At 40.2% G+C, this 21,720-nt stretch overlaps 2 protein-coding genes and 2 long non-coding RNA genes across 5 annotated transcripts; 2 read left to right on the top strand and 2 right to left on the bottom strand.

Annotated features, from left to right (window-relative positions):
- Positions 1 to 715: 715 nt before the first annotated feature.
- Positions 716 to 3,184, bottom strand: LOC113011351 (uncharacterized). The gene is made up of 2 exons (XR_013903331.1): positions 2,683 to 3,184; positions 716 to 2,589 (listed from the first exon to the last, which is right to left on the bottom strand). It is a non-coding gene; the product is annotated as an uncharacterized LOC113011351 (long non-coding RNA).
- Positions 3,185 to 4,512: 1,328 nt separating this feature from the next.
- Positions 4,513 to 9,863, top strand: LOC113010427 (tripartite motif-containing protein 16-like). Its single transcript, XM_080292990.1, has one exon. It carries the CDS (start codon positions 7,721 to 7,723, stop codon positions 9,392 to 9,394), a length of 1,674 nt encoding a protein of 557 aa, XP_080149116.1. The 5' UTR covers positions 4,513 to 7,720; the 3' UTR covers positions 9,395 to 9,863.
- Positions 9,864 to 14,924: 5,061 nt separating this feature from the next.
- On the bottom strand, positions 14,925 to 17,620 carry LOC145421961 (uncharacterized). 2 transcript variants are annotated; one of them, XR_013903330.1, is made up of 4 exons: positions 16,807 to 17,620; positions 16,472 to 16,670; positions 15,781 to 16,352; positions 14,925 to 15,694 (listed from the first exon to the last, which is right to left on the bottom strand). It is a non-coding gene; the product is annotated as an uncharacterized LOC145421961 (long non-coding RNA). The 2 variants fall into 2 exon arrangements; XR_013903329.1 differs by having other exon boundaries at positions 16,472 to 17,620.
- Positions 17,621 to 17,746: 126 nt separating this feature from the next.
- Positions 17,747 to 20,769, top strand: LOC113011124 (tripartite motif-containing protein 16-like). The gene has a single exon (XM_080292989.1). It carries the CDS (start codon positions 18,636 to 18,638, stop codon positions 20,298 to 20,300), a length of 1,665 nt encoding a protein of 554 aa, XP_080149115.1. The 5' UTR covers positions 17,747 to 18,635; the 3' UTR covers positions 20,301 to 20,769.
- Positions 20,770 to 21,720: the final 951 nt, after the last annotated feature.

The raw sequence follows: 21,720 nt of genomic DNA, 5'->3' as shown, positions 1-21,720 counted from the left end.
TCCTCCTGAAGCATCACAAAGTTCAGAGTTCATGTTTAGAGCAGAAGATTCAGCAGACGCTCTGTGACCTTTCAACTTTCTTCACTAAAACAGCTTCATTACAGAGAAACAAGTCACATTTTCTTCATGTTCTTAAGTCCTTTCAGATGTTTTTAATGGTCCTTGAATGCAGCATCAGTGTCGCAGGTTTAAAAGGTCACTTTCTGTTGTGTTCAAAGATTTCCTTCAGATGTGGTCTTTAATCAGTAAAGCCAGTGATACAGCAGTGTCATTAGCTGTGTTATTGGCACCAGGCTGAGTTTATGTATGTATTTAATTCTGTCTGAGGATGTCTTCAGCATGAAATGATCATTTGCTCAGCTGCTGTGTCTCATCTCTTATCAGACATTGGTTGGAACAGAGTTTTGTTGCTGACCATCTGACAAGAGGGTGAAGAAAAGCTTCAGGCTTCATTTGGACACTACGTTGGACAGAAGTCTCCACAAAAATGACTCAGAAACACAAATATTATTAATGAAAGTCCAAATGTCAAAAAGGGGTCATACATGATCCTGAGAAATGTCCTTGAACATTTGAACATGAGTCAGAGGGTTGTCAGGTTTCTACACTGCATCGTGGCATCAAGCCTGAGATGTCTGTGGAAACAAGTATGGAGGACACAAATGCACAGACGCAGTCGAGCTGTTTACTGCTGATGAGGAAGGAAAATAGTCTGTTGGATATTAAAGCAGCATTTATTAGAGTAAGAACAGATACTTGTGTCCTTCATTTGATCCCCGTCAATTTACAGAAGACTTAAGGACCCTTTGACTTCTAACATACAGCTGCATGTTTACAATTTTATTATTGATTTATTTATTTCTAGCAAAGCGAGACTTTACTGATTAAAGACATATAATCAGACATATTACTGTTACTCTCTGAAAAAGACTCACATAAAGCAGATTTATCACAAGCAAACATCAAGACATCCTTCATGGCTTAAAGTTGCAGTGGGACTCTTTCGCCATCTGGTGGTTGTAACAGTTATGACAACTGTTCCTGCATATATGTCCCTCCTCAGTGTGAAGAAGACTGGACTCCAAGCTGCTCCTGCTGATCACTGCGTGTTCCTCCTGTGTCTAAAATCTATTTCCATTATGAATCAGGAAACTGTTTGCACCAATCATAAAGCCAATAAAATACGTCACACACTAAGAAATAACAAAAAGGAATTGTGCATTTCAAGGAGATTTTTCCCTCGTTTTTTGAAATCATAAGAATACAAACTAATGCAAGACTGTCATGTTTTCATAAGTTTGTAGAGACACTGTTCTGTTGTATTCTAGGACATCAGTCACTTTTTAAATGCATGCTACTCCTCATCATCATCAGCATCATCATCATCATAATCATCATCAGCACCCAAGACCTCCTTTTAATCTTTGTTTTGTTATTTTTCAGAGTTCAGGAGACGTTCTTATGGGATTTCCACAGTGTACAAGTACTGTTTAGAGCCTTTACCTAAAAGAAAAGAGTAAAGTACAAAGTAGATTTACTCACTGCAGGAAAATAATGCCTCAATCTGATATATTGTCTTATATGACAAACTGAAAGTGATGCATCAAAGTGTAAGCAGCATTTTCCTGTTACAGCTGGTCTAGATGGAACTGATCTGATCTCCTTTATGTGCAGGTAGATATCCAGTGGGTTTGCTAAGGGTCACAGATGAGGGGCTGTGTGAGATGTTTAATGGGAAAGGAAATAAAACCATTGTTCCAGACCTGCAGCTAAGATACTCGAGTATCTTCAAATATGAAGCTGAGTATTACTTCCATACTTTCCTCCACTGCTGATGACCTTGTTACCTGCTGCTCCCTGTTAATGATCAGCCTCAGTTCTGATAGTAAACTGTTGGCTCTCTGGGGGGAAGAAAGAAGTTTGTATTTGTTTAAGATACAATGAAATCATATTTTGACATATTGGAAGATGACATGGAGCTGAAAAAATACTACAGGTATAAATGGAAACTACAGTTTATTTCTGTTATTTCCTGTGATAGTGTTTGTACACTCGCTCATGATAACTGTTCATTCAGCTGCTGTTTTTGTCTGCTGGACATCTTTAGCTTTCAGTAAGGATGCATTCATAGATCAGCACATCTTTTTGAACCACATTTCTTATGAGACTCAGAGTTTACATTTTGGAAATGTGGTGAGACCTGGGGTAGAAAGAGACTGAAGCTTCAACCTCGGCAGTTTTGTGTGTGTCTGAAGCAGAAAGATAAGAACTGTGTGGCCAACTCATCACACACATAATCCTGAATCAGAAAAACAGCATCAAGTGTTGTAATTGTTAAACACAGAAGTGTGATTTATATGTGGTTTTACTGATGGTTAACACAGTCGCACAAACACCTGAAACTGATCAAAATATAAAACAACATATTAAACATAAATATGTGCCAGTTACCAGAACTTATATGTGGTTTCACTGAGGTTTAATTCTGCTCAGTTTATCAATACTCACTCATACAAAAGTTTGTTATGTCTTATTGATTATTTGGCTTTAGGTTTTCCAGTTTTCCAGCTGCTGCTGTTTAATGTTTGCCTGGGAAAAGAAATTTCAGTTAGTGTGGGAAGTTTGGTTAAGCTGGTGGAAAACAATACTGTTACACTGACCTTTTGGATAAGATTGTCTTACCTGTGGTTTCTCTGATGTGCACGACAAAACAGTCTCCAGGCAGCTTGAGTGCCCATTTAAAGGTTCCTGGTGGTACCAAGTGATTGAAGAGAGGATTGAAAAGCCATATTAGTTTATTGTAGATTGTAGTCAGTTGGCCAAGCTTGTAATGAAAAACGGTTCATTACTCGAAGCTTTCATCACAGTCCTCTTTGGTGACATCTGGTGGACAAATATATGAAGAGCAGCTTGAGTCTGCAGCTTATAATGAACTGCTTCATTATGATTGCCCACTCTGCAGAGCTGACAGCTTGTGTTTGATGTCATGTGACAGTTCTGTGTGATATCGGGCTGATATGTTGCTTTGAACATGAATTTTTGGGGGGTGAAAAAATTATGTTATCATCAATCAATCATGTGGTCAGAAGAATCTGTGCTTACCTTGCAGGAATGTTTTAAATTGACAGATTGGGAAGTTTTTATTCAGTCTTGATGCTTTGGTGGATGTTAGCTCATATGCAGGTTTTGTAAAGACATGATTATACCCCTTAAGCATGCTAAAGTGTACCCTAACAATAAGCCATGGGTCACCAAATGCATCAAATCCTGTTTAAGGAAAAAGAGACAGGCTTTTAAAGAGGGGGCTGTTACTGACTTTCAGGCAGTCACCAAAGACTTGAAAATCGAGCTCTTGAAAGCAAAACAGATCTACAAAAACCTTCTTGAAAGAAAATTTGCTGCAAAATGTTTTGGGTCTGCCTGGACTTGTATGAAAACAATATCAGGGTTTCAAAATCCCCAGAGCAGCAGTCAGATCATTGTAGACGGTTTTAAGTCAGACAGAGATTTGAATATGCTTGATGCTCGTTTTAGTTCTTCTGAACTGAAACAGAAACTGAAAGATACTCAACACTTCATCACTGAACTCAGCGATGTCCAAAAGGCCTTTCATACAGTTAATGTGAACAAGAGCCAGGGCCCTGATAACATTAGTGCCGCCTAATTAAATCTTGTGCTAAAGAGCTCAGTCCTAAATTTCAGCTTATTTTCAATAAATCCTTTCAAATACAAAATGTGCCCTCGCTTTGGAAGGAAGCTGTCGTCGTTCATGTCCCTAAATCTAGTCGTCCAAACGTCCTGAATGACTTCAGGCCTGTTGCCTCACCTGAGTTGTCATGAAAGTCTTTGAAAAAATCCTCAGAAATGTGATTATGGAAGAGATTGAATATCAGCTGGATCCAATGCAGTTTGCGTACAGGCCCAACAGAGGAGTGCAGGACGCGCTTTTGACTAAATCTGATTCTTAAACATGTAGAGAGTAAAGGGACTTTTGCAAGACTTCTTTTCATTGATTTTTCTTCTGCTTTTCATACAACACAGCCCCATATTTTAATGAAAAGACTTTTAGAAGAGTTTGAAATCAGGAAAAACCTGGTTTGCTGGATTTTAGATCTTTTAACTGACAGGTCACAAAGAGTGAGAATAAATGGGGTTCTGTCTGACCCAGTGTTCTCCTCCACAGCTTCTCCTCCAGGGTGTCTCTTATCGCCCTTATTATTCATTCTCTTTACAAACACGTGTCAGAGCAGATATGAAAACAGGGCCATCATTAAATTTACAGATGACTTTGTTATTGTCAGCTTACTGAAAGAGGGTGAAACTCACCACGGTCCAATCATTGATGACTTTGTTCAGTGGTGGGAGGAGTCTTATCTCCAAATGAACATATCTAAAACAAAAGATATGGTTATTGATTTTAGGAAACAACTAAATGGGGACAGAGTCACTTTAATTAAAGGTCAGAAAATAGAGCAAGTGCAATCATATAAATATCTTGGGACCATAATCAATGAAAAACTGAACTTTTATTGCAAATCGGTCTGTAAAAAGGGTCACCAGTGCCTTTACTGCCTCAGGAAACTTGCTCATTTCCACATTGAGCGAAAGATTTTAACTTTGTTTTCTTGTTCTTTTATTGAGTCTGTTTTATCTTTTTGTTTGGTGCCATGGTTCAGTCAGACCTCTGTCACAGAGAAAAATTGACTGAATTAGTGAGTGAGATGGTCCAGTCGTCTGATAGATGAGTCACAGGCCTGTTTAGACTCCCTGTACTCTAAACAGGTACCACAGATGGCTTAATCAATCCTTAAAAATGGTTCCCATCCTCTACGGGGTGGATTTAGCTTCTTTCTTCAGGACGGAGGTTTCTAGTTCCAAGATGCAGGACAAAGCATTATAAAAACAGCTTTGTCCCTGCTGCTGTCACTGAACTCAAGAAGAATTGTTTTTGATTTGATTCATTTTGTTTAATTACTAAATATGTGTTTTGTCAGGTTTCATTAGGTGTGTGTGTTTGTGAAGGGAGGCCAAATGCTATCATTGTTCTGTAAAGCAAATTTACCTGTGGGTATAAATAAAGTAACCTTAACTTAAAGCTTATAGGAGGTTGTGAGGTCACTGCCTCCACCTGATTATGTAATTAACCAGCAGACTGGTACGTTTATATATAATATACTATAAGTTATATCATTATAATTATGTGTACATCATATTTCTTATGTACATTTTAGACCTGGGAGCAGAAATGCTGATGAACTGGTTTTTATTGAGGAACAGGCAGAGCGTCCTCTCTTCCTGGCTCCATGTCTATAATTATGTCACACACTGATTCGCTCACACAAAACCACCAAAACACAGCACAAATCCCACCAATGGTTCAATTCCTTATAAATCTTTGAATCAGGTACTGAAGCAGTGACGTGCTGAATGAAGCTTCAGACGTCATTGATCACGTGACTCTGTTCAGTCAAACCAAGCCTCAGCACAGCGTTTCTGAAGCAGTGTGTTGATTTTTTGACACACGTGCCGGAGCTTCAGCTTCAAACGGGCCGTCACCATCAGAGTTGCTGGAACCATGTCCCACTACTGGCTACTCTGTTTTATTCTGTGTTAAGTTTTTGAATGTGAATTTTCTGTGTTAAGAATAACAAAGAAAATGTAATGAAGTGATTTTAAAGTTTAAACTTTGTGTTAAATCTTGTGAGTCAGAGAGAGAGAGAGAGATGAGGTGTGGGTGGACATCAGATGATCAAATGTCAACAACCTGATTGGCCCAAGTGTGAAGATGTGACGTCCAGTGAGGGAAGGGGGGAGAAAGGGTGAGCAGGTATAAAAGTGAGGTGAAGAAGAGATTCGGAGTTCTTCCCTTTTGTCCTCTGTGAGATGAGCAGTTCAGAAGTTTGGATCTAAGAGGTTCACAGTTAAAATTCCAGCAGAGACGCTAAAAGGAGAACCACAGTCCAACCTGTGAATGTTTTTAACCCTTTGTGAAACAACAAAGGCATAAATATGATCATATCAATATCATCTACTGGGTCAGACTCATAGGATCAGGGATTAGAACTCCTTTTATCAGAGAGATGAAATCTACTTCCTGTACAGGGTTTTTTTTGTGGGCCTAGCGATCGACAGAAACTAGAGTCAATAAAAAAACTGGACATTGGCTCAATGTGTGTGTGGCACAGGCAAACAAGGACTGAGCGCTGTGTAGTCCCACATAAAGTCAGACACCTGGTCACCCTAGGTGGACCATGGCATGGTCTATATGGAGGATACAGACACTGCTGAAAACATGACTCTGTCTGGTTTAGATGATCAAATGTCTTTACTTTAGGAGGCTGTGGCTCAGAGTACATTCACATAATGCCTTTGAATAAATGTAAAAAGCTTGTTTTGCTCCTGCTTTGATTTCTTTGTCCAGGTAGAAATTCTGCTTTTTGCCTCTAAAATCTGAAACAGTTTGAAACAAAGTTTGGCGCTCTAATCCTCTCTGTGTTTGTCCTTTGGTCAGATGGTGATATTGAATGAAATATTCCAGTATTCAGTAGCTCAGCAGCTTTGTAACATGTGGTTTTGCACACTGTTCAAACCTCAGATGTTTGTGTAAACAAGTGTGGAGGACACAAACTGACGGGGGGAGGAACGACATTTACTGTTGATGTGTCTGACATTTAGTCTCCATGAGTTCTCATAAGACTGAAGAACTCTGTGATCTCTAACATGCAGCTGTATATTTTGAAATCATGTGTCTCATTCTCTGGACTTTACTAGACAACGAGTGAAGAACAGATAACGAATATCATCTTTAAAGTGATGAATAATAACTCTGCCTCTGTGTCTTCATAAAAAGATCGTACTTCTGAAAGGTCAGAGGGCAGCATCCACTCTGGGTTTACACAGTTTTGCAGGTTTAGCTCTTCTGAAGTTCAGCACCTGCTTTTTCAACCAATCAGAAGCCAGTATTGTAGAGAGTTCATATTTCTTTTCATGCAATTGAATCATTTTGAATGTTTAGGTGAATATTTATATTTAGAGTATTTTCTCGATCAGTGTCTTCAGTCCTGACCCTGAGTGCGTACGTTTAAAAATAAAGTGATATAACTTCTTTTACATTACTGTGAACTTCTTGTACAGTTTGACAGCTGATTGTTGTCGTGTTTGTCGTCATATGAAGATCGTTTCCTAAAGAGGACTGAACAGTCATTTAGCCTCTGGCTCCATCCATGAATCTGATGTTTGCTGTATAATCTGTGCTGTTAATAGTGTAATGGAACATATAATTTGTACATATAATTTCATATGTAATTATGATGATCTTTACCCATTAAGATTTTAAATGAACGATAAACAAAGGCCAAGAAAACTGAGTTAAACTCCTGAGTCTACTATATATTTGCACCATGAAGAAATGAATTGTTAAAGTTTAACTGGGTCAGACTTGTTACTGCATGCTGTAACCAAACATACCACACCCTGCATCATGTGATTGGCTCTTGGTCGCACTGTAAGAATATTTCTTTAGTGCCTCCCTTCACAGATGTGTCTGTATCAGGATGGGTCTAAACAACATGGTGTAAATGCAGTTGCTGGTGAGCCTCATTTCCTGTAGGAGGTGAACAAGAGCAGAGATCTGTTTCCCTTCAGAGCACAGAGGTTGTTTCTGTTCAGAGGAAGTGAAACTGTCTGACAGTCACTGAGAGACGGTGAAACGGCACAGCACATGAATCAAATGGATCAAACAAAATTCTGCTGTTCGGTCTGTTTGGATCTACTGAAGGATCCGGTGACTATTCCCTGTGGACACAGCTACTGCATGAACTGTATTAAAAGCTTCTGGGATGAAGAGGAAAAGAAGAAAATCTACAGCTGCCCTCAGTGCAGACAGACTTTCACACCGAGGCCTGTCCTGGTGAAAAACACCATGTTAGCAGATTTAGTGGAGGAGCTGAAGAAGACTGGACTCCAAGCTGCTCCTGCTGATCACTGCTATGCTGGACCTGAAGATGTGGCCTGTGATGTCTGCACTGGAAGAAAAATGAAAGCCTTCAAGTCCTGTTTATTCTGTCTGGCATCTTATTGTGAGAAACACCTTCAGACTCATAATATTGTTGCAGCTTCATTCAAGAAACACAAGCTGGTGGAGCCCTCCAAGAAGCTCCAAGAGAACATCTGCTCTCGTCATGATGAGGTGATGAAGATGTTCTGCCGTACTGATCAGCAGAGTATCTGTTATCTCTGCTCTGTGGATGAACATAAAGGCCACGACACAGTCTCAGCTGCAGCAGAAAGGACTGAGAGGCAGAGAGAGCTGGAGGTGAGTCGACAAAACATCCAGCAGAGAATCCAGGACAGAGAGAAAGATGTGAAGCTGCTTCAGCAGGAGGTGGAGGCCATCAATCAGTCTGCTGATCAAACAGTGGAGCACAGTGAGAAGATCTTCACTGAGCTGATCCATCTCATCCAGAAAAGAAGCTCTGATGTGAAGCAGCAGATCAGATCCCAGCAGGAAACTGAAGTGAGTCGAGTCAAAGAGCTTCAGGAGAAGCTGGAGCAGGAGATCACTGAGCTGAAGAGGAAAGATGCTGAGCTGAAGCAGCTCTCACACACAGAGGATCACATCCAGTTTCTACACAACTACCCCTCACTGTCAGCACTCAGTGAGTCTACAGACTCATCCAGCATCAATATCCGTCCTCTGAGCTACTTTGAGGATGTGACAGCAGCTGTGTCAGAGGTCAGAGATAAACTACAGGACATTCTGAGAGAGGAACGGACAAACATCTCACTGACAGTCACTGAAGTGGATGTTTTACTGTCAGATCCACCAGAGCCAAAGACCAGAGCTGGATTCTTAAAATATTCATGTGAAATCACACTGGATCCAAACACAGCAAACAAACTGCTGTTATTATCAGAGGGGAACAGAAAAGCAACATTTATGAATCAACAACAGTCTTATTCTGATCATCCAGACAGATTCACTGGATGGTCTCAGGTCCTGAGTAGAGAGAGTCTGACTGGACGTTGTTACTGGGAGGTGGAGTGGAGAGGGAGAGGAGGTTATGTAGCAGTCGCATACAAGAATATCAGCAGAAAAGGAGGGGGTAATGAATGTGGATTTGGACATAATGACAAATCTTGGTCATTAGATTGTTACAACAACAGTTTTACATTTCGGTACAACAACATCCAAACTCGTGTCTCAGGTCCTCGTTCCTCCAGAGTAGGAGTGTACCTGGATCACAGAGCAGGTATTTTGTCCTTCTACAGCATCTCTGAAACCATGACTCTCCTCCACAGAGTCCAGACCACATTCACTCAGCCGCTCTATGCTGGACTGACATTTTACTACAATGCATTTGGAGATACTGCTGAGTTGATTAAGCTCAAATAGACTGACGTCTTTCATATTGTGGGTTTAAATCTGTGTTTTAGTTTCATTTTATTTTCTCTCCATCATTTCTGCACAGAGATCAGCTGTCAGTCAAACATTATGGGTGGTACCTCCACATCTTCTAGTTGTTCTCTTGATGTTTCTGAGTTTTTAAAGGAGATCTTTCCTGTGACTGTTTATGGAGGCTATCACTGCTCATCATCATTTTGATTTACTAAAATATTTCTCCACATGAAAATGTAAACTTCTCTATCCTCTAAATGTTTCTGGAATATTTGTATTGAAAAATGTCGACATTTCTCTTTATGAGTATGGCAGACCATGTGTGTGTGTTTGTGTTTGTTTTTGTCAAAATCATCAAACAAATGAGGAAAAACTGTGATTCTAATGAATGAATTCATATATTGTGTTGATGTTTTATTGTGTGAATAAACTGGAAGGTTTGACTATAAATCAAACTTTGAACAAAGTCTTTTCTTCTGTCTTCATTCCAGGATCTCACTCAAATCTGATGCAGAAAATATGAAACTAATCTGAGAGAATAACTGAAGCAGTTTTCCTCCTGAAGCATCACAAAGTTCAGAGTTCATGTTTAGAGCAGAAGATTCAGCAGTCGCTCTGTGACCTTTCAACTTTCTTCACTAAAACAGCTTCATTACAGAGAAACAAGTCACATTTTCTTCATGTTCTTAAGTCCTTTCAAATGTTTTAATGGTCCTTGAATGCAGCATCAGTGTCGCAGGTTTAAAAGGTCACTTTCTGTTGTGTTCAAAGATTTCCTTCAGATATGGTCTTTAATCAGTAAAGCCAGTGATACAGCAGTGTCATTAGCTGTGTTATTGGCACCAGGCTGTGTTTATGTATGTATTTAATTCTGTCTGAGGATGTCTTCAGCATGAAATGATCATTTGCTCAGCTGCTGTGTCTCATCTCTTATCAGACATTGGTTGGAATGTCATTGGTCATAGCAGATGGCCCCGCCCCTCCCTGAGCCTGGTTCTGCCGGAGGTTTCTTCGTATTAAAAGGGAGTTTTTCCTTCCCACTGTTCCCAAAGTGCTTGCTCATAGGAGGTCATATGATTGTTGGGTTTTTCGCTGTATGTATTATTGTAGGGTTTGCCTTATAATATAAAGCACCTTGAGGCGACTTTTGTTGTGATTTGACGCTATACAAATAAAGTTTAATTGAATGGACACAGTCAAACTGCACGATGCAAATAGAATGACTAAAATCATCTTTCTTGTGGTTTATTGACTTCAGACCAGCAGACAAAGCCGACAGATTCTAAAGTTGGGGAGAAATCTAGATTGTGTACTAAAAAGTTTTCTTGTTATCAATAGACATTTGGAATGACAGTGTTATGACGTGGACCGAAAACGCAGACAAAGGAGAAAATCAAAGAAAAAAAAATGTAAAAAAGGTGAACCGTTTCTTTTGGGCTGAAGTCAAAAATGGAAAACAATTCAGGCAAAACGTCCTGGGACAAACTAAACTACAAACTAAACTGGGAGCAGCTAAATTACTATGATGACTGAAACATGAAACTGAACCGGAACATGAAGAAAAAAAAACATGAGCATGAACCTGAGAAGTAGAAATAAAACGTTGTGACCAGACGTGACTTGACATGGAGAAAACACACAACCTGACAAAGAACAGGGGAAGGCAGAGGACATGAATACACAGAAGGGTAATGAGGGAAGTGGAAACACAGCTGACACAAATGTACCTGAACGCCACAGGGAAAGTACAACTAAACACACTGATTATGGAACAGAATCCACAATAAAACAGGAAACATTGAGACATGAACTGGGACACGCAAGCTTGACACGAGACAGAGGGAGCGAGACACAAAGGGAACCTACAGACGAGGAGATAACACATGGAAAAAAACAGAAAGAGACTCAAACAAGGAGACGAAGGAGAAACATAAACTAGGTGAAATCTCAACTAAACCCTAACTAATACTAAACACCAGAACCTAACATATTTACAATGTAACATAAAGAAAACTCAACTCAGTTGTTGGTTGTTCTAAAGTAAAGTTCACAGTCTTAAGTGTTGATATTCAACACAAAGAAAAGCTCACGTGTTTGAATTTACTTACAATTAGTTTTTATAAATTCTGACCGTAAACAATTTTTAAAGGTTTGATATTCTTGGACACTCGATATCAGGTGAAGCGATTTAATAAAAATTTTAAAATTTGTAATTTTATATGTCCCAATGAGTCATTTGCACTAAACAGTGACAGTATAACAGATTTGTCATTTAGATCCCAAATTTCTGAGAGAAATAGCTGAATTTAAAATATGGCAGACCTCAAATCAGACTTAATTGATAGAGATATATGCAAATGTGGTGGCACAAAGGTGGAAAACAGGTAAAGGCAACTAGATGGTGTTGACAGCGCCACCTGGGGAGGAAGTTACACCCCAGGAGAGGTTACAATAGCCAGTGCAAACGTAACAGTTACAAAAGGCACACAGGCTCGTTATTAATCCTTTCATGGATGATGGGGGCGATCGTGGCTCAAGAGTTGGGAGTTCGCCTTGTAATCGGAAGGTTGCCGGTTCGAGCAAACCTTCCGATTCTGTTCGGTCGTTGTGTCCTTGGGCAAGACACTTCACCCGTTGCCTACTGGTGGTGGTCAGAGGGTCCGGTGGCGCCAGTGTCCGGCAGCCTCGCCTCTGTCAGTGCGCCCCAGGGTGGCTGTGGCTACAATGTAGCTGCCATCACCAGTGTGTGAATGTGTGTGTGAATGGGTGAATGACTGAATGTAGTGTAAAGTGCTTTGGGGTCCTTAGGAACTAGTAAAGCGCTATACAAATACAGGCCATTTACCATGGATGAATTATGACAACCTCACTCAGGATTGTTTTCTTGAGTATTTTTATTCATCTTTAGTCATGAAAAAAAGATTTTTGAACTTGAGTTTTTTAAACGTAGTTTTCAAAGAGTTTTTTACATGTCCACTTAGGTGGACAACATATGTTTCAACTTGTGAATTTGACACTGTGTGTTGTGGTTATGTGCAAGTATATCATCAACACTGACACAAATACAAGAAAACAGCCTTTGAATAGCTGTCCACTGTAGTGACCACTATGTGTGAAAGGTCAGAGGTGAGGAAGGTCAGTTTCATAAAACAAAGTTTAGACAAAATAACTGCAAATGTAGAGCTGCAGAAAAGAAACTCCTTAGATAGCAGGGCTGTCAACACAGAACCGTGAATGAAAACACTTTATTAGCAAACATTAATTAAATGAACAGGCTTCACTGCAGTGATGGTGGAGACCGGCCACTTGAGGAGGCAACCTACAGCAAGTGAGAGCAGCTAAACAGATTCAGCACAAAGATGTAAACACAAAGCGTGGATCGTTCACCCGATGGCACGTACACAGACACATTGTCGGGGCTGAATGCTGACATCTCACATTTTCTGAAGCTGCAGGTTTTGTCACTCTCTGACCAAAATTCACTGAACGAGCAGCAAAGAAGATCAAAACTGCTTCACATTTGATGAACATCATCATAAAATCCCTCCTACCTTTGCTGTTTTGGTTCCACCAGGGTAAAATCACACCTCCTGCACAGCTCTCTCTCTCTCAGTGTACTTCAAGAACAGTTTCCCATCTCAAATCTGTTCTCTGCATTATTCACTTGCTTATTATGCACCAGTCTACCGTTGTGTACAGCGCTGTCAGGTGCTGTTTTTATGAAATAACCTCTGACAAAAAAGCCTCATTTCGGTTGTTCAATACTGAAGAAATCTAAACTTTTTAAAATGATGCCAAATTGCAAAACGCTTAGCTGTGTCTCTAGTAAAACCTCTGTACCTTTGCTCTGCTTCACTTCAGCAGCATCACGTAATCTTCATATGCTGAGTCAAAATTGGATCGAAATGGTGATTGAATCGAATCGGGACCTTGTGAATTGGAATCAAAATGATTGTAGAAATCAAAATCGATACCCAGCCCAAGATATAACCCCACATACAGCTGAGCCACAAAGTGAACCAACTCATCTAATTACAACAACAGAGGACCAAATGCACCTAACCAGCCTGCACCAACCTGACATTTCTTCCCCCTAAGTTAAATGAATAGATGGAAGTTAAATGACTGCAGACATAAAAGCGACTAGTTCCCACACAACAGTTCCCCGACACTGTGTTAATTTGTTTAGTTTTTATCAACAGTTGTAACAGACTAAGCTACCTGAGACATTGCATTGAATTACTGTTTATATCTTAATTATTTCACCTGACTGATTTCACCTCAGATATCTTGTTTTTTCCTTTTGGTAGATCAAAGCAGCTCGTGCTGTTTCTTCTTTCTTTTTCATGCCAAAAAGAAGAAGATTGCTTCAAAGAAGTGGAGTTCATGGTCTCAGTGGATTGTTGTTTGGAGATGTGTAATATTAGTGCATGCTACAGTTTGTTATTCAAAATTGTTCACTTGTTATCTGTTTTGCTGACAAAGCATTCAAACTGAGCAGAATACAGAAAGAGCAGAGATTACAAAACAAATCAGGAAATGACTTCAAACTTACTGAGAGCAAGGCCTCTGTTACAAATCTGTCTCATACAAAAACATGCTGTACAGGTACAATATGGTAAGTGTTCACGGGAATTCAACAGCTGGCTCTACCTGAACCACTTAAATATTTTATAAAGTCACTGAGTCAAGAGTTTCTAACGTTTGTTTTCTTACGGTAATTGCAGTTAATTTCAGCAATCCAGTGAACAGACAGGAGATTAGAGGACAGTTTGGTGTTATATATCAAAATTACAGCCAATGAGATGTTGCATGGTGGAGCATCTTCTGATATCATATATCATATCATGTCAATTCAGGTGTCAAAGTAATTTGACAAACTTGAAATTGCCAAAATTTTCAAAAAGTGATCATTATAGTGAAGAAAATCTCTTTTTCATCCGTTTAACCAAACATTTTAAACCTCAGCTGTCTCAGTCCTTCTATAGCGTTCTGCAACTACGACTAACCTGAGGAGGCTTGGATTTGGTTGCAGGCGTCCCTGAACATCCTCCTCAGCAGCACACATGTGGGTACCATATAATATCACACTTCTTTCTGAGCTTTGCTTCCTCTAGACTAAAGATGGCATCCTGTGTCACACAGTCGTATCATCATCCACCTGGAGAAGAAACATTTACAGTAATCCTGGTTTTGTTTTCTGATCCTCTAAAAAGATTGAGGTCAGCAAAGCCCAGAGAACGCAAAATACACAAGGTCAAACATTCAAACTCAAACAGCTTTCATCAATGAAGAGCACAAGGTTGGTCCAATTATACTAGATATCATCATACATCACATTACTGTGTATGAATAATAACCAAGAAACAAACTCAGAGATGCTGAGGATGTGGTCCAATCATCAGACTATAAACAAACATCTACCAGACTTCTTTGTTGGAACAGGTAATGCCTAAAGTAGGGCTGATTCTCCCATCAGGGATCTGTACAGTGTATTCACCTGTGGTATAAGCAGCAGTCACTGAAATAAGAATAAGAATAACTTTATTTATCCGGAGGGAAATTCTTTTGTCATGTACATGCTCAAAGCAGCAGGAGAGACAGAGGAACAGATGAATAAGATATACAATGTATACAATAAGAATAGTAGTGTACAGTAATATACAGTAGGATAGTGCAAGACATAGTATCAAATAACTCTAACGAAGTAATATATATAACTATATCCTGGAGAATAAATAACTTAACTATCAGTGCAGGCGATTCTATAAAGTGACATATTATTGTGCAATTGAATAAAGGGAGTAGCAGCATATGATGGAGGGATGAAACAAATATTCAATAAGGTACTGTTGGGTAATATTGCACGGTCTGGAAGGGAACAGAATAACATTGGTAATAGTCTCAGGAGACGTCTCCAGTCTGACACCCAGGACAGAACCAGCCTTTTTAATCACTTTGTTCAGTCTGTTGGCATCAGCTGTCTTCACCCCACTGCCCCAGCACACAGCTGCAAAGAACACAGCGCTCTCTACCACAGAGTGATAGAACATGGTCAGCATTTTCCTGCAAGCATTAAAGGACCTGAGCCGCCTCGGTAGGAAAAGCCGAATCTGCCCTTTTTTAAAGACAGCATTGGTGTTCTTGGTCCAGTCCAGTTTACAGTCCAAGTGTACCCCCAGGTACCGGTAGTCCTCCACGATTATGCCGGCTTGTACACATACACGAGAGACACGAGAGTTCTTCTTTACTGATGTTTACTGTGCTTCTCTTAACGTACACAGGTACACCGTAGAACTGGTGAATACAAATGTACAAGAAAATTATATTTCAGCATTAAAACATATTACAATATAAAATTCACAAAATATAAACAAACATACCACTTTGGCCTGCAAGTAGGCAAACCGGTGTAATTGGAACTTAGGGCTTATTTCTTCTTTAACATTCACACGGCTAGACCGTCACCATGAGCGGCTTCTCTGACCTTACTTCCCAAAACAGGAAGTGACCTCTGCCCTTACCTTATACTTACGAAATTAACCGGTTATTTTCCATGTACCAAATTAACTGTACACCAATCCGGTAGGCAAAAAAAGGAAAATGTTAACATGCTCAACACAAAAATAAAACACACAAAATAAAATGCGTTAATTACATTATCATTACAAGAGCTCCGCCTTGTGGTCAAATAATAACATTTCACCAACTGTTACAACGATCTCTACATCAGCCCCCTCTGATGGTGACTGCGGTAGGAGGAGGAGCATGCTTCCTAAAGTCCATGATCAGTTCTTTTGTCTTTGTGATGTTAAGTTGTAGGTGGTTTAGCTCACACCACTCGACAAAGCTGTCCACCACACTCCTGCACTCCTCCTCCTGTCCATCCCTGATACAACCCACAATGGCAGAGTCATCCGAGAATTTCTGCAGATGACATGACTGAGACTTGTACCTGAAGTCAGATGTGTAGAGGGGGAAGAGGAAGAGAAATATTATTGTTTCACATAATAAGATCTACTTCATAAAAACCAGGGTGGGAGGATTTTAGATGACCTCTGAAAACTGACTCACCTCTGCGAGTGTGAGGCTGTTCCTCCAACCTCAAAAAAAATCTGACTCTCCAGTCACAGACAAAAACAAATATCCAGCAGGGCGATGGTAAACGCTGACTGGGTGGATGCTGGAGGTTGCTGGTCACACACATTAGCAGAGTGCTTCTAGTTCCCACTGACCCATGTGGACAGTGACTGTGGAGAGCTGCCCTGGCAAACTGAAAAAGGGAAATAAAATTTAAAAAGCCAAACAGGATTTCCGTAAAGACCATCTTGGAATCAGTAATCAAAGATGGATCACAAACTTATAGACAATCATTGGTTCATCAAATAAATATGAACAGGTTCCTTAACTGTAGTGATTTGATTCCCATCCTTCATGTACACAGCACATTTGTCAGGGCCTTCAGGTAAATACAGGAATAATCTCAGGTAACATGGCTTATTGTAGGAATTCTGTGAGAAAGGTTGCTCTAATATTAATACCACAAAATCCAAGGACAAAGCAACAGCTCAGATTTCTTGAACAATTTAAAAAAAAACGTCAGCCTATCGATCCATTTTCTTCTTTATATTTAATTCAGGGTCACAGTGGGAGGGTTGGTGGGTGGGTGGGGACTAGGGCCTGTCCCAGTAATTATAGGTAGAGTACACCTGGACAGGTCACCAGTCTGTGGCAGCACTAACAGAGACAGACATTAGAGTAACAAGTCTGTTTAAAATGACTGCAAGCTTGCTACAGCTGCATATATGACCATGTGTTTCTGTGCATACAGTCCACTGCAGGAAGCTGCTGTCAATTTGTTTGAGTCAACTTTAAACAGACCTCACAAAAGGCTGATGGAGCTCGTCCAGTAGTCTGAATTAAGAATGATACCTTTGGCCAGGGATTAATCCAGCACATCTCCTCACCACCTTCATTTTAACGGTCCTGGAGTGTGTACTCTTAAGTATTTTTCCCAAACCTAAATAAAAAATACTGGTATTTAATAAAATACTCGGTTAAGTAGGTGAGGCAAAGTTACAGTTACTGGATCAGTTTAAGACCAAAATACATTCAAATGAATTACTGACATGGACACTTTGTAAAAAACAAAAATTACTAAACAGTTCATGCAAAAATTTTACTAAAACCTTTGAATTAAACTTCAAAGTTTTCATTTCAAGCACATCTTGATGTTTTCTTTTAAATTCCATTGTGACTGTGTACACAGGAAAAACTACAAAATAATGTTTGTTTGTTTGTTTTTGTAAACACTGTGGAGCGATCTGCATTTGTTGTTGCTAAATTTAAATATTTGTTACTATTTAATAATGGATTGGATTTATATAGCGCTTTTCAAGGCACCCAAAGCGCTTTACAATGCCACTATTCATTCACTCTCACATTCATACACTGGTGGAGGCAAGTTACAGTTGTAGCCACAGCTGCCCTGGGGCAGACTGACAGAAGCGAGGCTGCCATATCGCGCCATCGGCCCCTCTGGCCAACACCGGTAGGCAAGTAGGGTAAAGTGTCTTGCCCAGGGACACAACGACCAAGACAGAGAACCCAGGGATCGAACCGGCGGCCTTCCGGTTACAGATGCGATTCCCAACCCCCCTGAGCCACGGTCGCCGATCATAATCTCATTTGAACATAGGTTTGATTTAGTGGAGTCAGTTGTTCCCATGCATCATTCTGTAAGTGTGAGAATGAACTAAGATTAGAAAATGTCAAAATATAAAGTTTGATTTATTTTTATTCATCACAGCATCCTAAACTTTGCTGAACTTTTTGAAATATAAAATGAACTCGCTGAGTGTTGACTGTCATAACTCAAAAAAGTTAAACTGGGCTGACCCAGTTGAAACTAATTTTAACAGTTTAAACCAGTTAAACTAGTTTGCCTGGGTCAGACTTGTTACTGCATGTTGTAACCAAACATACCACACCCTGCATCATGTGATTGGCTCTTGGTCGCTCTGTAAGAATATTTCTTTAGTGCCTCCCTTCACAGATGTGTCTGTATCAGGATGGGTCTAAACAACATGGTGTAAATGCAGTTGCTGGTGAGCCTCATTTCCTGTAGGAGGTGAACAAGAGCAGAGATCTGTTTCCCTTCAGAGCACAGAAGTTGTTTCTGTTCAGAGGAAGTGAAACTGTCTGACAGTCACTGAGAGACGGTGAAACGGCACAGCACATGAATCAAATGGATCAAACAAAATTCTGCTGTTCAGTCTGTTTGGATCTACTGAAGGATCCGGTGACTATTCCCTGTGGACACAGCTACTGCATGAACTGTATTAAAAGCTTCTGGGATGAAGAGGAAAAGAAGAAAATCTACAGCTGCCCTCAGTGCAGACAGACTTTCACAGCGAGGCCTGTCCTGGTGAAAAGCACCATGTTAGCAGATTTAGTGGAGGAGCTGAAGAAGACTGGACTCCAAGCTGCTCCTGCTGATCACTGCTATGCTGGACCTGAAGATGTGGCCTGTGATGTCTGCACTGGGAGAAAAATGAAAGCTTTACAGTCCTGTTTAGTCTGTCTGGCATCTTACTGTGAGAAACACCTTCAGACTCATTATGATGTGGCTCCATTAAAGAAACACAAGCTGGTGGAGCCCTCCAAGAAGCTCCAGGAGAACATCTGCTCTCGTCATGATGAGGTGATGAAGATGTTCTGCCGTACTGATCAGCAGAGTATCTGTTATCTCTGCTCTGTGGATGAACATAAAGGCCACGACACAGTCTCAGCTGCAGCAGAAAGGACTGAGAGGCAGAGAGAGCTGGAGGTGAGTCGACAAAACATCCAGCAGAGAATCCAGGACAGAGAGAAAGATGTGAAGCTGCTTCAACAGGAGGTGGAGGCCATCAATCAGTCTGCTGATCAAACAGTGGAGCACAGTGAGAAGATCTTCACTGAGCTGATCCATCTCATCCAGAAAAGAAGCTCTGATGTGAAGCAGCAGATCAGATCCCAGCAGGAAACTGAAGTGAGTCGAGTCAAAGAGCTTCAGGAGAAGCTGGAGCAGGAGATCACTGAGCTGAAGAGGAAAGATGCTGAGCTGAAGCAGCTCTCACACACAGAGGATCACATCCAGTTTCTACACAACTACCCCTCACTGTCAGCACTCAGTGAGTCTACAGACTCATCCAGCATCAATATCCGTCCTCTGAGCTACTTTGAGGATGTGACAGCAGCTGTGTCAGAGGTCAGAGATAAACTACAGGACATTCTGAGAGAGGAATGGACAAACATCTCACTGACAGTCACTGAAGTGGATGTTTCACTGTCACAACCAGAGCCAAAGACCAGAGATGGATTCTTACAATATTCACGTGAAATCACACTGGATCCAAACACAGCAAACACATGGCTGTTATTATCAGAGGGGAACAGAAAAGCAACAGCAGTGGATCAACAACAGTCTTATTCTGATCATCCAGACAGATTTACTTCGTATAAACAGGTCCTGAGTAGAGAGAGTCTGACTGGACGTTGTTACTGGGAGGTGGAGTGGAGAGGGGGAGGAGTTTATGTAGCAGTCGCATACAAGAATATCAGCAGAAAAGGAGGGGGTAATGAATGTGTGTTTGGACATAATGACAAATCTTGGTCATTATATTGTAACAACAACAGTTTTACATTTTGGTACAACAACATCCAAACTCCTGTCTCAGGTCCTCGTTCCTCCAGAGTAGGAGTGTACCTGGATCACAGAGCAGGTATTTTGTCCTTCTACAGCGTCTCTGAAACCATGACTCTCCTCCACAGAGTCCAGACCACATTCACTCAGCCGCTCTATGCTGGACTAACATTTTGGTTAAATTATGGAGATACTGCTGAGTTGATTAAGCTCAAATAGACTGAAGTCTTTCATATTGTGGGTTTAAATCTGTATTTTAGTTTCATTTTATTTTCTCTCCATCATTTCTGCACAGAGATCAGCTGTCAGTCAAACATTATGGGTGGTACCTCCACATCTTCTAGTTGTTCTCTTGATGTTTCTGAGTTTTTAAAGGAGATCTTTCCTGTGACTGTTTATGGAGGCTATCACTGCTCATCATCATTTTGATTTACTAAAATATTTCTCCACATGAAAATGTAAACTTCTCTATCCTCTAAATGTTTCTGGAATATTTGTCTTGAAAAATGTCGACATTTCTCTTCATGAGTATGGCAGACCATGTGTGTGTGTTTGTGTTTGTTTTTGTCAAAATCATCAAACAAATGAGGAAAAACTGTGATTTTAATGAATGAATTCATATATTGTGTTGTTGTTTTATTGTGTGAATAAACTGGAAGGTTTGACTATAAATCAAACTTTGAACAAAGTCTTTTCTTCTGTCTTCATTCCAGGATCTCACTCAAATCTGATGCAGAAAATATGAAACTAATCTGAGAGAATAACTGAAGCAGTTTTCCTCCTGAAGCATCACAAAGTTCAGAGTTCATGTTTAGAGCAGAAGATTCAGCAGTCGCTCTGTGACCTTTCAACTTTCTTCACTAAAACAGCTTCATTACAGAGAAACAAGTCACATTTTCTTCATGTTCTTAAGTCCTTTAAAATGTTTTAATGGTCCTTGAATGCAGCATCAGTGTGGCAGGTTTAAAAGGTCACTTTCTGTTGTGTTCAAAGATTTCCTTCAGATATGGTCTTTAATCAGTAAAGCCAGTGATACAGCAGTGTCATTAGCTGTGTTATTGGCACCAGGCTGTGTTTATCTATGTATTTAATTTTGTCTGAGGATGTCTTCAGCATGAAATGATCATTTGCTCAGCTGCTGCGTCTCATCTCTTATCAGACATTGGTTGGAACAGAGTTTTGTTGCTGACCATCTGACAAGAGGGTGAAGAAAAGCTTCAGGCTTCATTTGGACACTACGTTGGACAGAAGTCTCCACAAAAATGACTCAGAAACACAAATATTATTAATGAAAGTCCAAATGTCAAAAAGGGGTCATACATGATCCTGAGAAATGTCCTTGAACATTTGAACATGAGTCAGAGGGTTGTCAGGTTTCTACACTGCATCGTGGCATCAAGCCTGAGATGTCTGTGGAAACAAGTATGGAGGACACAAATGCACAGACGCAGTCGAGCTGTTTGCTGCTGATGAGGAAGGAAAATAGTCTGTTGGATATTAAAGCAGCATTTATTAGAGTAAGAACAGATACTTGTGTCCTTCATTTGATCCCCGTCAATTTACAGAAGACTTAAGGACCCTTTGACTTCTAACATACAGCTGCATGTTTACAATTTTATTATTGATTTATTTATTTCTA

Source organism: Astatotilapia calliptera, chromosome 18 (genome assembly GCF_964374335.1).
Source record: "Astatotilapia calliptera chromosome 18, fAstCal68.1, whole genome shotgun sequence".
Taxonomy (NCBI): Eukaryota; Metazoa; Chordata; class Actinopteri; order Cichliformes; family Cichlidae; genus Astatotilapia; species Astatotilapia calliptera.
Note: the sequence above shows the minus strand (reverse complement) of the source record. Positions and strands in the feature narration are given on the sequence as shown.

Bases quoted from the DNA above. Each gene is read 5' to 3' on its own strand.
- LOC113010427 (XM_080292990.1), top strand. From the start codon at position 7,721: ATGAATCAAATGGATCAAACAAAATTCTGCTGTTCGGTCTGTTTGGAT.
- LOC113011124 (XM_080292989.1), top strand. From the start codon at position 18,636: ATGAATCAAATGGATCAAACAAAATTCTGCTGTTCAGTCTGTTTGGAT.